This window comes from Mirounga angustirostris, unplaced genomic scaffold (assembly GCF_029215605.1).
Source record: "Mirounga angustirostris isolate CCGP_5_RB_7025 unplaced genomic scaffold, mMirAng1.0.hap1 SCAF_15, whole genome shotgun sequence".
NCBI lineage: Eukaryota > Metazoa > Chordata > Mammalia > Carnivora > Phocidae > Mirounga > Mirounga angustirostris.
In genome coordinates this window covers 40,741,345-40,756,580 of record NW_026991723.1, presented here as the reverse complement: position 1 = coordinate 40,756,580, position 15,236 = coordinate 40,741,345, and the positions used below count along the sequence as shown (strand labels likewise).

At 34.7% G+C, this 15,236-nt stretch overlaps 1 protein-coding gene across 6 annotated transcripts in view; it reads left to right on the top strand.

Moving 5' to 3' along the window:
* ZDHHC21 (zinc finger DHHC-type palmitoyltransferase 21) overlaps nucleotides 1-15,236 on the top strand; it is a 95,594-nt gene that overhangs the window by 48,383 nt on the left and 31,975 nt on the right. For 3 of the 6 annotated variants that reach the window (XM_045882424.3, XM_064580060.1, XM_045882423.3), the window contains exons 8-9: nucleotides 10,492-10,535; nucleotides 11,084-11,825. The exons of 1 other annotated variant lie outside the window; for it this stretch is intronic. In XM_045882424.3, coding sequence (XP_045738380.1) covers nucleotides 10,492-10,535; nucleotides 11,084-11,216 — 177 coding nt within the window. In that variant the 3' untranslated portion in view covers nucleotides 11,217-11,825. 2 more of the 6 variants (XR_010407898.1, XM_064580061.1) reach the window with 2 other exon arrangements.

Sequence of the window (15,236 nt, the reverse complement as noted above, 5' to 3'; positions counted from 1 at the left end):
CATTGATGGGGGTAAATTGGCATAGCCTTTTTGAAGGGTTAATTGTCAGTGTGTATTAAACCTTAAAAGGCACAGTCATTTTGATCAACATCTACACATTTGTTTTGTAGAAACTATTTATTGACGTGTGTAAATAATCATGTATGTTATAAAAGATCCCCATTGTTATATTATGGATAGCATATGTATCGTGTATGTAAGCGTAAGTGTTTACCAGAATATGTTCAGTGAAAACAATGTATAGTGAGAAAAAAATGTTGTCGGAACTTACTATAAAGTAACAGTAATCAAAAAAGTGTGCTACTGGCACAAGGATACACATATAGATAAATGACATAGAACTGAAAGTTCAGAGATATATGTATGTAAATATGGTTAACTAATTTTCAACAAGGGTGCCAAAACTATGCAATGGGGGAAAGCAAAGTCTTTTCAATAAATGCTCCTGGGATAACTAGATATACACATGCAAAAGAATAAAGTTGGACCCTTACCTCACACCATATACATAAATTAACTCAAAATGGATCATAGACCTAAATGAGGATCTAAAATGATAGAACTCTTAGAAGAAAACATAGGAGTAAATTTTGGAGTAGGAAATATGTCTTAGATATGACACCAAAAGTGCAAACAACTAAGAAAAAAGTGGATAAATAAAACTATAAACTTTTGTGCTTCAAAGTACGAGATCAAAAAAGTAAAAAGGCAGCTCATGGAATGTGAGAAAATATTCATAAATCCTGTATCTGATAAGGGGCTTTTCTATCTAGGATAGAGAACTCCTGTAACTCAGTACTAAAAAAAAAACCCTACTGAAAACACAGCCAAAAGATACGAATGCACATTCGTTCAAAGAGGTTATACCAATGGACAACAAATACATGAAAAGATGCTCAACATCACTGGTTATCAGGGCAATAAAAATCAAAACCATGATGAGGTAGCACTTCACACACACTAGGATGGCTGTAATAAAAAAAGATGGTAACATAAGGTTGGTCAGGACGTAGAGGAATCAGAACCCTCACACACTGCTAGAGGGGATGGAAAACAGTGCAGACAGATAACAGTCTGGAAGTTCTTTAAACAGTTAAACATGGAATGATCATTTCATTCAGCAGTTCCACTCCTAGGTGTATTCCCAAGAGAAATGAAAAGTATGTCCGTGCAAATATTTGTACATGAATATTTATAGCAACATTATTCATACATAATAACCCCAAACTGGGAGCAATCCAGGTATCTGTTAGCTGATGAACGGATATACAAAATGTGGAATATCCATATAGTGGATCTTATTCTGCCATAAAAAGAAGTAAAGGACTGATACATGCTATAACATGGATGAACCTTGAAAACGTTATGCTAAGTGAAAGAGACCAGTCACGAAAGGCCCTGTATTTGTGCGATTCCATTTATATGAAATGTCCAGAATAGGCAAGTCTGTAGAAACAGAAAGGAGATGAGTGGTTGCCTAGGGGTGGGGAGCTAGATACAGGTAGTGGTGACTAGCCTCTGAATAAAACTGGAAGAATGCGGTCAGAAATGGAGGGAAAACATATTTCTTGTATAACCTGTGTTTGCATACTTTATAAGGTACTCATAATAACCTTTCCTCCCTAGGTTTTATAAGAAAAACATTAAACACACAGGAAATTTTAAAGAATTTTACAGTGAATACCCAACCACAATTAACATTAGAATGCTTGCTTTATCTCATGTCAGAGTGTCTACCAATCTATTATATGTTTTGATACATATCAAAATAAATTGCAGGCAGCAAATTGTTCACCATGTGAATCATTAATAGAGCTAAATGCTTGTTTACATTTTTTTCCCCTTCATGTTCTTATTGGCTGTTCATGGATTGTATAATGTCTGTTTAAATTATTTTTGTTACTCAGCATGAAATATTTTCTAATATCTTATGACTTCTCTAATGATAAATAACATGGTATTAATAATAGTGGTGAAGATGAGAGTAGATCTTTACCTAAAATCTTTTCTCTACTTTTATACTAATTCATAATTACTTTATAGTCTGTCTGTAAGTCATGTCAGAATTGCCAGATTATACTTGCATTTTTTGAATTTTCACTTTTGGATTTACCAAAATCATTGGTATATATTTATATCTCCTGGAATAAGAATTCTCAGATTTTTTTCGATTTCTTATGATGAATGACTGGAAATGGACATTTGGGACATTGCTGCTAAGAGTACAAGTTACTTATAAGGGCTGTTGGGGTTTATAGCTGGGGGCAGCAATTTCCTTCTCACCCAGCAGCCTCGGAAGCTTGAGAGAGAGGAGTTTGGCAGCAAAAGCTTCAAAATCTTTAAGAATCCCCACTCTAAAATTTGAGTGTTCACTTCTGAGTTGACCCTAAAATTATTTATTGAATTTCTTGGTTTTTAAAGGATGTGTAATATCAGATTCTGTTCTGACTGTATTCCATATTGCCAACATGTTAATATTTTTCAAATTGCAGGATTTTTTATTTTGCTATAATACTGAACAGCATTTCGTTGTCTTAAGATGGGGAGGTTGGTTCTGATGTTTTGATATTTCTAAAACTAAGTAGAAACCACATTTGTTCTATAATGCTTTCTCCAAAACTTTCGTTCCTTTCTGTATACATATTGTACCCTCTCAGAAAACTCTGTACTAGACAGTTCTGATGTCTGTAGAAATTATACATTCGCAAAACATTCAAAAAAGAATGCAGTGTTAAGAGAAAGTATACATTTGTTAGTCCAGTCTTTACTCACTCTCCTTCCTCTTGAATCCAAGCGCTTTGAACAATTACAGCAAATTTCAATTCCATTTACCTGGGCTTTCATAGTGACCTTCTAGCATCACTCTTTTTGGATTAAAAAAAAAAATTCTTTTAAGGTTTCCAGAGTGTACTCTTCCTCACATTGATTTAAGGCTCTTTAAGGCTTAATTATTTAAGGTTGTTAAACCTCAGTATTAATTTTAAATCCAATGAATTATTAGTATTTAAATAAAATAAAATATATTTTAATTAAAGTTAAAAATATAGAGATTTTGCTTACTTTTTTAAAATACAGTATGCTTGCTGTTTTCATTTTATGAAAAAATTCAGACTATCCACAGGAAATTTCACACCTGGGCATGTTTCTGTCATAATTTGAATCCATGCATCTCCCACAATGTGAAAGAAGTGATGAATTTGTTAGGTAGCATAAGAAAGAAAAGGAGGAGAAGGAATCACAGTAAATTTAATCCTTCCACTGAAGTCTTCCTCCTTCCCCTATTCCTGCACCCAAAGACCAGGAGGCATTTTGGGGAAAACACTGGTAGGGGTATTATTTCATTATATAAACTATGTCATTACATAACTTGAATATAGGCCTATTAGACAACAAACAGGCAAAACAAATGCTGTCTTTTTTAGGTTTAGATTGAGGCTGTGGGAAGCAGCACATCCATTTTCAGTAATTTTTTCCCATTATTCTTGGAATAAAATAATTTCTCTCCACTTGAGAGGGAAGATCCTGTCTTCTTATTGATAGTAGAAGGTAACAGGATAATCACAGTGACGACTATCTGATGTTTTAGATTTAAGCAAGAGCAGATTATCTGTGACCCAGATAAAATAACTAGAAATTAAATTTAAAAACAGTGGATTTCTAATCTCATTTCCAAGGTTAAAAGATCTCAACTCAACCAGATGTTTCTGTGGAATAGACTAATCTTAAACCCAATTTTAAAGGATTACCTTTGATTATTTTCAGATTTAATTTTAGACATATGTTTAAGAAAAGTTTGTACATTTTTACTAAAATTAATATTGAAGTTAAAATGTTTCCAAAGCAACCTGCTTTGAAGCATTCTTTATTTAGGGAACAGATTATTCTAATTACTCCTTACTTAGCCTGCTTAGCCTTTTTCTGTTTGTTTCCGAATGAAATGGATAGTGATGTTATTAATGTAATTGATGTTGTCAGAATTTCTCATTGAGCAGTAGTTCACACACAGCCAAGAATAATGTCCATTCTGATGAGCACCAATACTAATGGTGCTGGATGACTGTGTTAGTCATGTTTTCAGTCCCTGGGCTTGGGGAGAGTTCATCAAGAAGCGCTGTAGCAGCTGGTACAGCGCCTTCTGGTGAGCTTCTGACAGTGAGCTATTGTGGACCGTGTCAGTGCTCTGACAGTTTATCTAGATTTTGTATACAGGCATTTTTGTTTTCTGGGCACCGTGGAGTTGATATAATAGCGTAAGCTTTTGATGGAGTCTCTGGAGCATAGTGCTTTTCTCAGTTGTGAGGTTGAGGGTAGGGTGGGGAAGATGTATTTAGCTGTGGTTTTCTGCTTTAAATTCTCAAAGAAAAAAAATTGAGCTTTTGCATTTGGTCTCACAGGTACTGTTTGTTGTTGGACTCTACTCGAATTACTACAGATAGCTTGAAGTAAAGCTTTTCAAATTAAAAGGGGGAAAATGTCCCTCCCCACCACATACTGACTCATGATTACTTAAATAAATACAGAAAGAATCACAAATGCAGGGGTGACTTAATTTTAACTTGGTTATCTTATGCAATGAAAAGTATCTTATGTTCAAAATGTTCAGTTAGTTTAAATGAGATTATCTATTAAATAGCATTCTCATTAATCAGACAATTAGTGGGCTTACCTGCCTTTTAATACGTACCCAGAAATACAGTCGTGAGATTATTAATCCTTATAATTAAATTTTGCCAAGTATCCCACTGAATCACTGTGGTGAATTAACATCATTCAGTACGATCTCTGTACAAATTATGTTTGGTTTACTCAATTCCAAATCAGCATTGCAAATATGGAAATCATTGCTAATTATGCTGAGCCCAGCTCACTTTACATTTTTATAAAGGGTGCTCTGTATAGCATTTTCTTTGCTTTTCTGAATTATATTTTTTGTTTAAGAAAAACAAAAAGAATTTCTAATAGAATACTTCTAGTTGTAATATTATATGAAATATCTTCTCAGTGGCTTTTAAAAACCTAGAAAAATCATTAAGATTTTAAATGCCATTTTTTACATGCTTTTAATTATTATACACAAATATTGGCTAATTAATATTTCTTTGAACTTTGAATATGTAGAGAACCTTATAGTACCTAGGTTCCCCTTTACCAAAGAATTACTAAGTTGCATTGCACAGTAATATAAAAGCATTCTTTTGAAAAATGCCTGCTGGCATCAAATTTATTATGTGTGGGATTGGATTGCTCTTTAGCATAAACATGTTCCTTTGTGAAAAATATATTTATGTTGTGTCATCTCTCTGGCTCAATGTCATAACCTCCTTGTATTTCTGATAAAATTACAAGTAATTACAAACTATTTAAATCTATTGCTAGAAGTTCTTCCATAGGAATACTGCATTTTAATTTTCTCAAAGCATTACTGATTGCTTGAGTGATTAAATCGATGCTTTTTTTGGTAAAGAAGCTAAACATGTAAGAGTTTTCATTTTACTTGCATTTTTACCCAAACATTCATTTTATTTTCTCATGTTCTGAATCTACATGAATTTTTGGTCTGACTTTAATACATTACCGTAGAATTGGAGAAAATATTGAATCCTATATTTATAGTTAACTTGTAGGTCTTTCTCACAACAATTCATATGCTTCTCTGTCACATTTTGTCAATATATTAGTTACTCCCTAAATCTTAGCCAGAGAGGCACATTAGCCCATCTTACCAGTATACTGGTAACCAAAAATCTTATTGAAAGTATAATTTTGTATTAAAAATGTTTAAGAGTAGTTGACCTAGAGTGTTGATTGGGAGCATAGTTTCCAGCTGTTTCAAATGTTTAGCATAAGGCTGACTTACACAATGTGTTATTGTATGTAACCATTCTCTCTGGCATTCTCTGTAACCATTCTCTCTGGCATTCTCTGTGTATTTCTGTATGGTTATCTTGTATACTTGACTGCTTTCACTAGACTGTAAACTCCTTGATGCTAAGGATTGTGTTATCATAGGTCCGTAGTAAATTTTTGATAGATGGATAAACGAGTAAATGAATCCTGGCTTATGTGCGTAGTACTTATTTTTTCAACTGGATTGTAAGCCCCTCGTGGACATTGGATTTTATCTGTGTAGTGTCCCGTTGTCCTTGTCATTTTATCTTTCATTATAAAATCCACCTTTTAGAAGTTATATTCTGATGTAATTGAGATACTATATCTCTAAGCCCTCTCAAAAAAAGAGTGTAGCGGGAAGCAATATCAATAAAAAGCGTAACAGGCAATATCAGTAAAAAGTAGGACTGCCATTTATTGAGGAGTTATTAAAGGCTCTAACATATATTAACTCATTTAATGCTACCAAAATCTATGAGTAAGGAGTTATTATTTGAAAATTGAGATACAGAGTTTTAGTAACTTTCCTGCGGTTTTGTACAGCCAGAAAGTGGCTTGATGAAGAGAAGTACAGGAATTATTTTGGAAAGAGATTTTCAGTGACTACACATAAAAGCTCTGCTGCCTTCTCACTTTGGCTCCGTGACTGATTAAATGTTTACATGAACTCCAGGTCTCTGATAAAAGAAAATAGCTGGTCCTCTGTTGGCGATAGAGGCTTAAAGAACCGATTATTTCAAATGAGGAATATAGTGACTCCTGGCTTCAAGGGAGGAGAGAGAGCTGTGGTTAACAGGAAATGTTCTCTCTTTGGATTGCGGTTAAGGACTCGTGCTAATTCTGTCCGTGTCCAGTGAGCTTAGTGCTGCAAACATATACTGAGTACCCACTGGACACAACATACGCTGCTAGGTGCTGTGCAAAATAACAAAGCTGCTGTCCCTACATTGATATGAGGGGCTAGGAAGTCAAGCAAAAGTCTGTCTTAGAATTAATAGACATTAGTAATAGATAAAACAGGTATATAATCTCTAGTTGTGAAAAAAGTTCCTAACTCCAGATTAAATCAACAGAATCACTGAATAAGGTATGTGCAACAGAGTAAAGTAAGAATAAAGAGTGGTAGGCAGTCATCAAGGTTAGATTGAACGGTCTTTGTGTCTTTGTGATAGAATGCTCTTAACTTGCATCAGGTTTTCAGTCTGGCAGGTCTAGAAACTCCATTTTGAAAACATTTCCAGAGTTGGGTCCAGAGGCAGTGACGCTTAATTTCAGACTCCAAAGTGATAGTCGTATAAACCAGATTGACTGTTTATCCTCCTATGTGCAGTCGTCAGGTGTGCCAAAGGACTTCCCAGCACATTCTTTCTCCTGTACAACAACACATATGGCAGTGTTGCTTGGTGAAGATGAACTCGAGGCAGGATGAGTCCGTTGGATGGATTGTATCATCAAGCTGTCTGTTCCAAGAGGGCCAGATTCTCAGGACTGTTAACCAGGAAATGTCTGGTGATAAATTCTTGCTCTCTGGTTCCCACTGCTCCTAATTTTACTAACAGACAATAAGTACTTTCCTCTCCCTTTCTGTTAGGAACTCCCCCCACCCCATTCCAGATATAATCTTATTAGTTGGGATATTTTAACTTATCTTCTTAGACTGAACCTGAAAGATCATTTCTTAGGGTAAGATCAGCCAGCAGGAGAAGATAAAGTATCGGTTGATAAAATAGGCAAGGCCCATATAGGTCTTGCTGTTTCCAGTTTATTCTTTTTTAGCAAAGAAACTTTCAGTTTTTAAAATAAGAAAGCAGGGGCGCCTGGGTGGCTCAGTTGGTTAAGCGTCCAGCTCTTGATTTTGGCTCAGGTCATGATCTCAGGGCTGTGAGGTCGAGTCCCACTCTGTGCTGGGTGTGGAGCCTGCTTAAGATTCTCTCTCCCTCTTCCTCTGCCCCTCCCCAATGGCTTGCATGTGCTCTCTCTCTCTCTCTACCTCTCTCTAAAAATAAAATAGGAAAGGATTTTCATGTATCTCGTAGTTAGGCAGATTGATGGAAATCTTAGATATTTTGGTCATTAGACCCATCATCGTGACATAAATACTTTTCTGGAGGTTAAGTTATCCTGATTATAGACAACATACTATAAAAGCTTGTTTCTTATCGTTCTTTGAAGAACGAATTTTTCTGGATAGCTGAGTTTTATGTATAGCTAAGGATTTATAAATTATATTTATACTCCTTAAAGATGGCAAGTATCTTACTGGTCATTTCCTGATGGTCACTAAAGATTGAATCTCTTATGCTGAATAAAATTATCTGCACCAAAATCTATTTTAATTATTTTTAGTGTGTTTCTTTCTAAAATAGTCCACATTTCCCTGCTTTGCAACATAGGCAAAAAAAAAGTGTATTAAACCTCATTTGCCACTTTTGGGACTAACTTGTGGTTTTCAGGGTTCTACCATTAGTAACCCTCTCTCCTCCTCTGGTTTGCAGTTCCTGTTGTATTTACGAATGGGATAGCACGTTGACTTGTGTTGTTCTGAGCACGTTCTGTAAGTGCCAAGGACGTGTTTGTGCCATGTTTGGCTATTCAAATACAAATTGTATTTTTTTCTTATAACAGTATTCTTGATAGCCGAGTTTCAGAGAGAGGTAAGCATTTGCTATTTCTAGAGGGGACAAAAAAGTCTTTCTTGGCTAGCCTCACAAATCCTGTTCAAAAAGTCATGGTAAACATCACATTCTTTGATAGAATAAACCATCTGTTTATAATGACTTAACAGGTACTATTCTACTTATTTCTTGAACCAGATTCTGTAAAGATGTCAAAAGCACTTGGAAGTAAAAGCTTTTCCCACATGAAGTCTAAATCCAAAGTCTTTGAAGTTGATTCTTTTATTGCCACAAATAAGTACCTCAAAGTTTTGATCAAATTGTAAATTTATGCATAGTAAAAATTTACTATACTAGGTGTACTAGTCTGACTTTGTAGTTGTCTTTCTTATCCCGACATAGTTTGTGAGTATTATCCACAATGTGATTTGAGGCCATTTACTTACACGTCCTAAGAGCACTTACAGACCTCTGTCTTGTCTTTTCCTTCGCCTGGTTGCACAAGCTGCCTTCATCGTTTGGGGGCAGCGTGTCGCCCATCAGTGCTAAGAACCGTTCAGATGACTTCATTCCCTTTCCGTACAGATGTGGAACTGAGGCCCCGCTTTCCTCTAAGCCCATAACCAACGTTCTCATGTATTTGCAGACTGTGTTGTCACAAAGTAAAACGTTATTTTGAGGAAATTATGCAACAAAACTGAGAAAAGTTAATTATAAATAGACTTGTCATTGGACACCATGAATTTCAAAGCATAATAGGAAAACTAATGAATATGGAATATGTGGCTAATCTACAATCTTGTCACAAATTCCCAGGAAATGTGGAAATGAAGCCCTGCTATTGGTGACTTTGTCATCTAACAAAATAGATTTTTTTTTCTCGTATGTGGGCTAACAGTAGTTATTCAACTGTTCATACATCAAGAACTTAATATTGTGAGCTGTTGATGTCACTGCTGTAAGGAGAATTTTTTAAAGTCCGTGTTTTTTTATTAGTACCATTGGAAGAGAGTCTACAACCGAAGTTCTTGGGATTGGAGTTGCCATCTCAGATGTCTGCGTGAATAGTTCCTTTTAATAACAGCGTAGTCCACCTGCCATATGTGAGCAAGCTCTTAAAGTAGAGGATAAGAGGAGGAAAACTTCTCTCATGTTCTTCATATATTTAAAAGAACATATTTTCTTTTGTAGTACTTTGAAGTATGTTTAAAATGTAAATATATGTCTAAAATAAGATGTGTGATTTGTGTTTTGATTTTCTGGCTATTACTTACCATCACAGTTTCTCAGCCTAGTGATGGATTTTCTCTTAATGTAAATGAAACCAGCATGTCTAAAAGCTGTCTTCTCTTTGTTGAATTGTTTCGCTTACATACTTGTGTTAGAGCTTTATAGAAAACATATAATAAGAAATTGTATTATTACGAAGATACTGATTTTTCTGTTAAAGAAATAGTTTCACTTTACTTTTCAGAGTAATCGATACTGTAATATGGCAAATGCATAGATTGCCTTGTTGGATTTGTGTTTGTTTATAGAAATCCAGAACCAGTAGCCCTCTTTGGCTCTTGGCAGTTTTCTGTTCATTAGTGCCTTTAATTTGTCATTTTGGTATTTATTTTTTAGTGCATATTCACTGACAGTTGGAATTAAAAATAAATCCTAGACTTTTAAAAGAATTATCAAAGAAAGCAAATGTAATAGAAGGTTATATTTTAATAAAGTGAGACTCCTACAATTTTTGTGAGGTTTTGTAATTGAATTTTTTTTTTTTTTTTTTTGGCACAGTGTAATGTTCATTCTGTTTTTGTCAAGGGGATTTCAGCAATGTATGTGGTTAATTTAAAATTCTTAGTACCCATATGTAAACTGCTTAAATCTTTAGAATATTCTCTGAATATGATGAAAAGCCTCATAAAGTAGATAGAGGATAAAGCCTTGATAACTTTGTTCCATCTGAGTATAATTTTTCTTTAATTTTCGATAGGATACAACATCTATTGAAAAGATGTCAAACTGTTGTGAAGAAATGTAAGTATAAATGTGAAGTCCGTAGCACTCTTTATTTAAAACTGGAAACGGCGGGCCACATTTGAAAAATGTGTGCATGCAGTGGAAAGATAACATAATGATGGCTTTTACTCGGGGCCCTGTCTAAGGCCTGAGCTAGACAAGCATAATCCAGGCTTCCAGTAGGGGTCTTCAAGCCATGGTAGTTTTCAAACAAAATAAGTACTGATCCTTCTTGTTCCTTGTCTAACTAAAGTAAGTTACGTTATTTGTCCCGAAAGTACATCAAAAGAGATTTGCTACTGAGTTGTTGACACACATTCTGTTAATCCCGAGATTCTCCTCTGCTTCAAAAGTTGCCGTAGGTTGATTGACGACACAGATACAATATCTGCTATCCAGAGTTAAAACTCAGCTGCATGCCATAATGAAAGAAAAGCTGTGTTTGTGATGCTGGGACACAATTCATCAGAGTCCAGTAATGGATCCCCAGCCAACCTGTATTGTTTTAGCTGACTGAAGTACGCCGTGGGAGTGCTGTCTTTCACTAATAATGCTGTCTTCTGTAGATCGAGGCCCCGAAAGCCATGGCAGCAGACCTTCTCAGAAGTTTTTGGCACTCGTTGGAAGATCCTGTGGTTTATTCCTTTCAGGCAGAGGCAACCACTGCGAGTTCCCTACCACTTTGCCAATCACGTCTAAACAGATGGATGGTGGGCACAGATGGGTCCTCCATGCTGGAAGTGCGTTACAGGTTTTCTGATAATAGAACTATGACAGTCTTCAAGTCAATTAAAATCCACCCACCAATCTTAGGCATCATAATGTGCCCCAGGCTTTATTTTAATAGTGATCTTGATCTGTTGTGGGACTAATACGAGATCTATATTTAAGTTTTAAAGCATGTTTACTTTCAAATTAGCTTTCCACAGGGATTTCTTTAAATGCTTTTGTGATTAGACCCCAAAGGCAGTGATTGAAATAAAATAATTGTACATAATTTTTTTTAGTACTGACAGTGTTACAGATTTTAATTTATGGGAAATTTCAGATGTTTATTTAGATTTTTCACTCTTAAGCAGTACTAACCAAATTTGAATTTAATTCTTCGGGTTTACAAAAGTTGATACATCTTATATGTAAGTTTTCTTTCTTCAAATACATCATAATTTAAATAGCAATACTGCCTTTTATATGTGCTGCAGGATTTTTTTAATGCAGTATAGAATTGAACAACAACAAAAAACCAAAAACAACAACAGAAAAAGGGCAGTGTTTTCTTAGAAGTAGCTCTCTAATGCTTTCTGTTTTTCTCTTCACCAAAAACAAAATAAAAACACCACTAAAATAAAACACCAACTACCTACCTTATTTTAAAGGAAAGATGAATTTTTTTCCATATTAACTTTCCCACTTCTTTTCCCTGTACTGATGTAATTATTGGTTGTTGTTAAAATGATTGCTCCAAGGCAGAATTTTTGACCACACGGACACGTATTCTATTTTACCCTAAGATTTTGATGAGCAAAAAGGGTAGAGAATTTGCAATAATTCCACAGGTACCTTTTCTAGTACTGTTATATTAGAATACATATGTTTTTAAAATGCTAGTGTACTAGATAGTATTCAGTGTACAGCATAAAGAGGGATATTGTGCTTTTACAACACACACATGTATATATACACTTTTTACTTTTATTTACCCACTAGTAGATCTAAAATTACACATTGAAGGTTTATATGTAATAGATACTGGCCAACTAAATAATGAAATTTTATTTATAGGAAGTTGCTAGTAAAAATAAGTAACCTTTGTGTACCTATAATCACCCAAATTGAAATGAAATTTTAATCGGCCAACTGTAAATTTGGATTGAGAGACCTTTTGTTAGTAGCTAATGTTAAGAAATGACCTCACAACAAGAAAACATAATGATCTATATTTATCATTAGCTTATACAAGTTTAAGTTGCTAATGGCGATGGTCTCTTGGAAAGCATAGAAGATTTGTGTGAAAAGACATTTAGCATGCTTTGAAAAATTCAGCTTTTACATTTTTTTCCATTAGAATACTGCAAAATCCATATATCTTTTTAGAAAATGTATGTCCGCACAGTCTTTGCCTTGAGGTGAGAAGATTGAAGGGGTCTGCTGTTCTTGGAGCATATCAAAATTTTCCTTTTAGTTAGTTTTGAGAGTCAGGAGTCGCACCTGAGAAATCATGAAACCGAAGATTTCCGTTGTCAGCCAATTAACTATACTGTAGTTAGTTCTTTCAGGAATTGTAAATATCTTCTCAGATAATTGAATAAGCTGTTCTCAGAGATATAAATACCATGTCTTTTATGTTCTGACTGCACTGCTTTATTAAAAATTTAGAAGTGGCAGATGAAAATATTTATTGGTGCTGATAAGATGCATAGTAAATTTAATACGAGAAGTATATTTATAGAGCTTTAATGAACCACAAAATTAGTATGTTCGTGTCAGGCAACTGGGTTGGGTTTTGTACAAGCTAACATACTGACCAAATTTGGTCTGGTGACAGAACGGTTATAGGGAAGTAATGTGTAGATACATAGATGGATATCAGTCAAATGCCTTATGCTGTATACATTCCTGTCAAATGAGAACCTTGGGAAAAAGCAAAGCCAATTCTAGGCCCCCCACTAAAGAGTTTTATGGACATATTTATACTTCAGACAGTAGCAGTAGCTACCTTCAAGGTACACACCTGGGAGGTCCTCAGTACCAACCTCTGCCTCAGCAGTGAGAGCCAGAGGTGGTCTCTTTCCCACTCCACAGGTGATTTTTGTTTTTCTTGGATACACCACTTCTAGGCACATTTTCTTCCCTCCTTTCTCTTTACCCTCCCTGGTCCTGATCCCGCTACTTGATTCCTCTAAGTTACTGGGATACAAACTGATACACTAGGCAAGGCATATATTTATTTTGTTTGAATGGCAGAAATGCTATGTATCAATCTATTTATATAAGAATCTATATTAAAGCATATCTATATGTATACTTATGCTGTAACTTTCAGTATTCCCAAGTTAGCACACCTAACTGGGTTTATAATTCTTGTGCCACGACTTGATGAAGGAACCAACTGGCAGTTTCCTAGGGAGTGCATTAAGTCTAGTTGTGTTCTGGCTGCGCCCTCTTTTGGCTAATTGGGGTAATTATACTGGCTCTAGAGATTTACTGCACCACAATTAACTGTATAGCCTAATTCTGAACATGCCAGAACGTAGGGGGAGTGCATATACAAAAATGTAAGGGTTTATGAAAATCCGCGTGTTCCAGTTTATGATGGCAACGTCTAGTTCGTATAAGTGTGATAACTACTTTGCTTCATTTATGTATATTCTTAGTTTCTTTTACTCTCAATTAGAAATTTCTATCAGATCAGGATAAACAAATGTAAACCACCTCATGAATTTTATTTTAAACGTTACTTTGGCAAATTAAGTCCATTACCTAAAATGACCAATTTATTACAAACCACAGAAACTTATTGTAGTTACATCAGCAAGTACCTAATGTGTTTTAATGAATATAAAAAAAAATACGTTTAGTTTTTTTAATCTCAGTTTTGGAATGACTTTTTTTTTTTTTTTTTTTTTTTTACTAATTCTGCATTGAAAAAAATAAGAGATTAATAATTCTTTCTATACTTTTCTTCATTCTTTTTTTACTCTCCTATTCAGAGTTATAGCTATAACTTTAGTAGTCTTTGTGTTATGTATTTTGGATAGCCATGAAAATAAGTAATGATGTGGAGCATTAGAAAATAGTTATGAGCAGTGGGATTACTGATGTGATCCGTTTGTTGGAAGAAGTATTTCCTTACAAACATTCCATTTTGTTTTAAGCAAAATATATGTTAAAGGATGCTTTACATCAGCCAAGTTTGTAGCTGGGCTTCTGGAAATGAAAGATTTTTAGCTAGATGCTCTAGGTTACACCTCTCAAACAGTTATATTTGTTGTTGTTCTCTTCTGCAAACAAACATGTTTACAGGCCCAAGATTGCAGGCAAAAAGTGACTGAGTTCAGAATCCCCCAAACAGTAGGCATTCGGTTAAAGAGCTTTTGGTACTTTGTAACCAAGACATACAGTTTTAAAATATGTGAAGGTGTTCCATTATACGAAAGATACTATTTTGCTTAAGAGTTGTATTAAAAATATTTGTGGCTAACATAAGAGATAGCTGTATTTAACATTTTAGTTGATGTATTAATAATCTCTTTTAACAGAATAAAGCATAGTTTACTTTTAATAGTAATGGAATTAGAGCACATAAACATATATAATGTTCAGTATAACAACTAAGTTAAAACTTCTGTTAGATTGAACATCAGTGAATTTTTGCTAATGCTTAGAGGTATTTTTCTCTAAGGATGCTGGCTAGTTATAAATATTCATCATCAGGCTTTTTCAAGTCACTTCCGTAAAAGTAATTACTTGAAGGTGCGTTTCACCCAAAAGGATATATTATTTCTGAGTGCTAATTATGAAGACTTAGGTTAGAATAACACTTCCAACCAGGAAATGTGAAGTAATTTAGACTGTGGGCACACAATTTTCTGTGTATTAGATCAGAGGGCAGTTTGTGTGTTCTCACATATGTTGCTATAAAATCAGTGTATCCAGCCCTGGTTTACAATGGCATTCATGTTAACAGAGCTGCTAGTCTCTGCCTGGACTTTTTTCTAG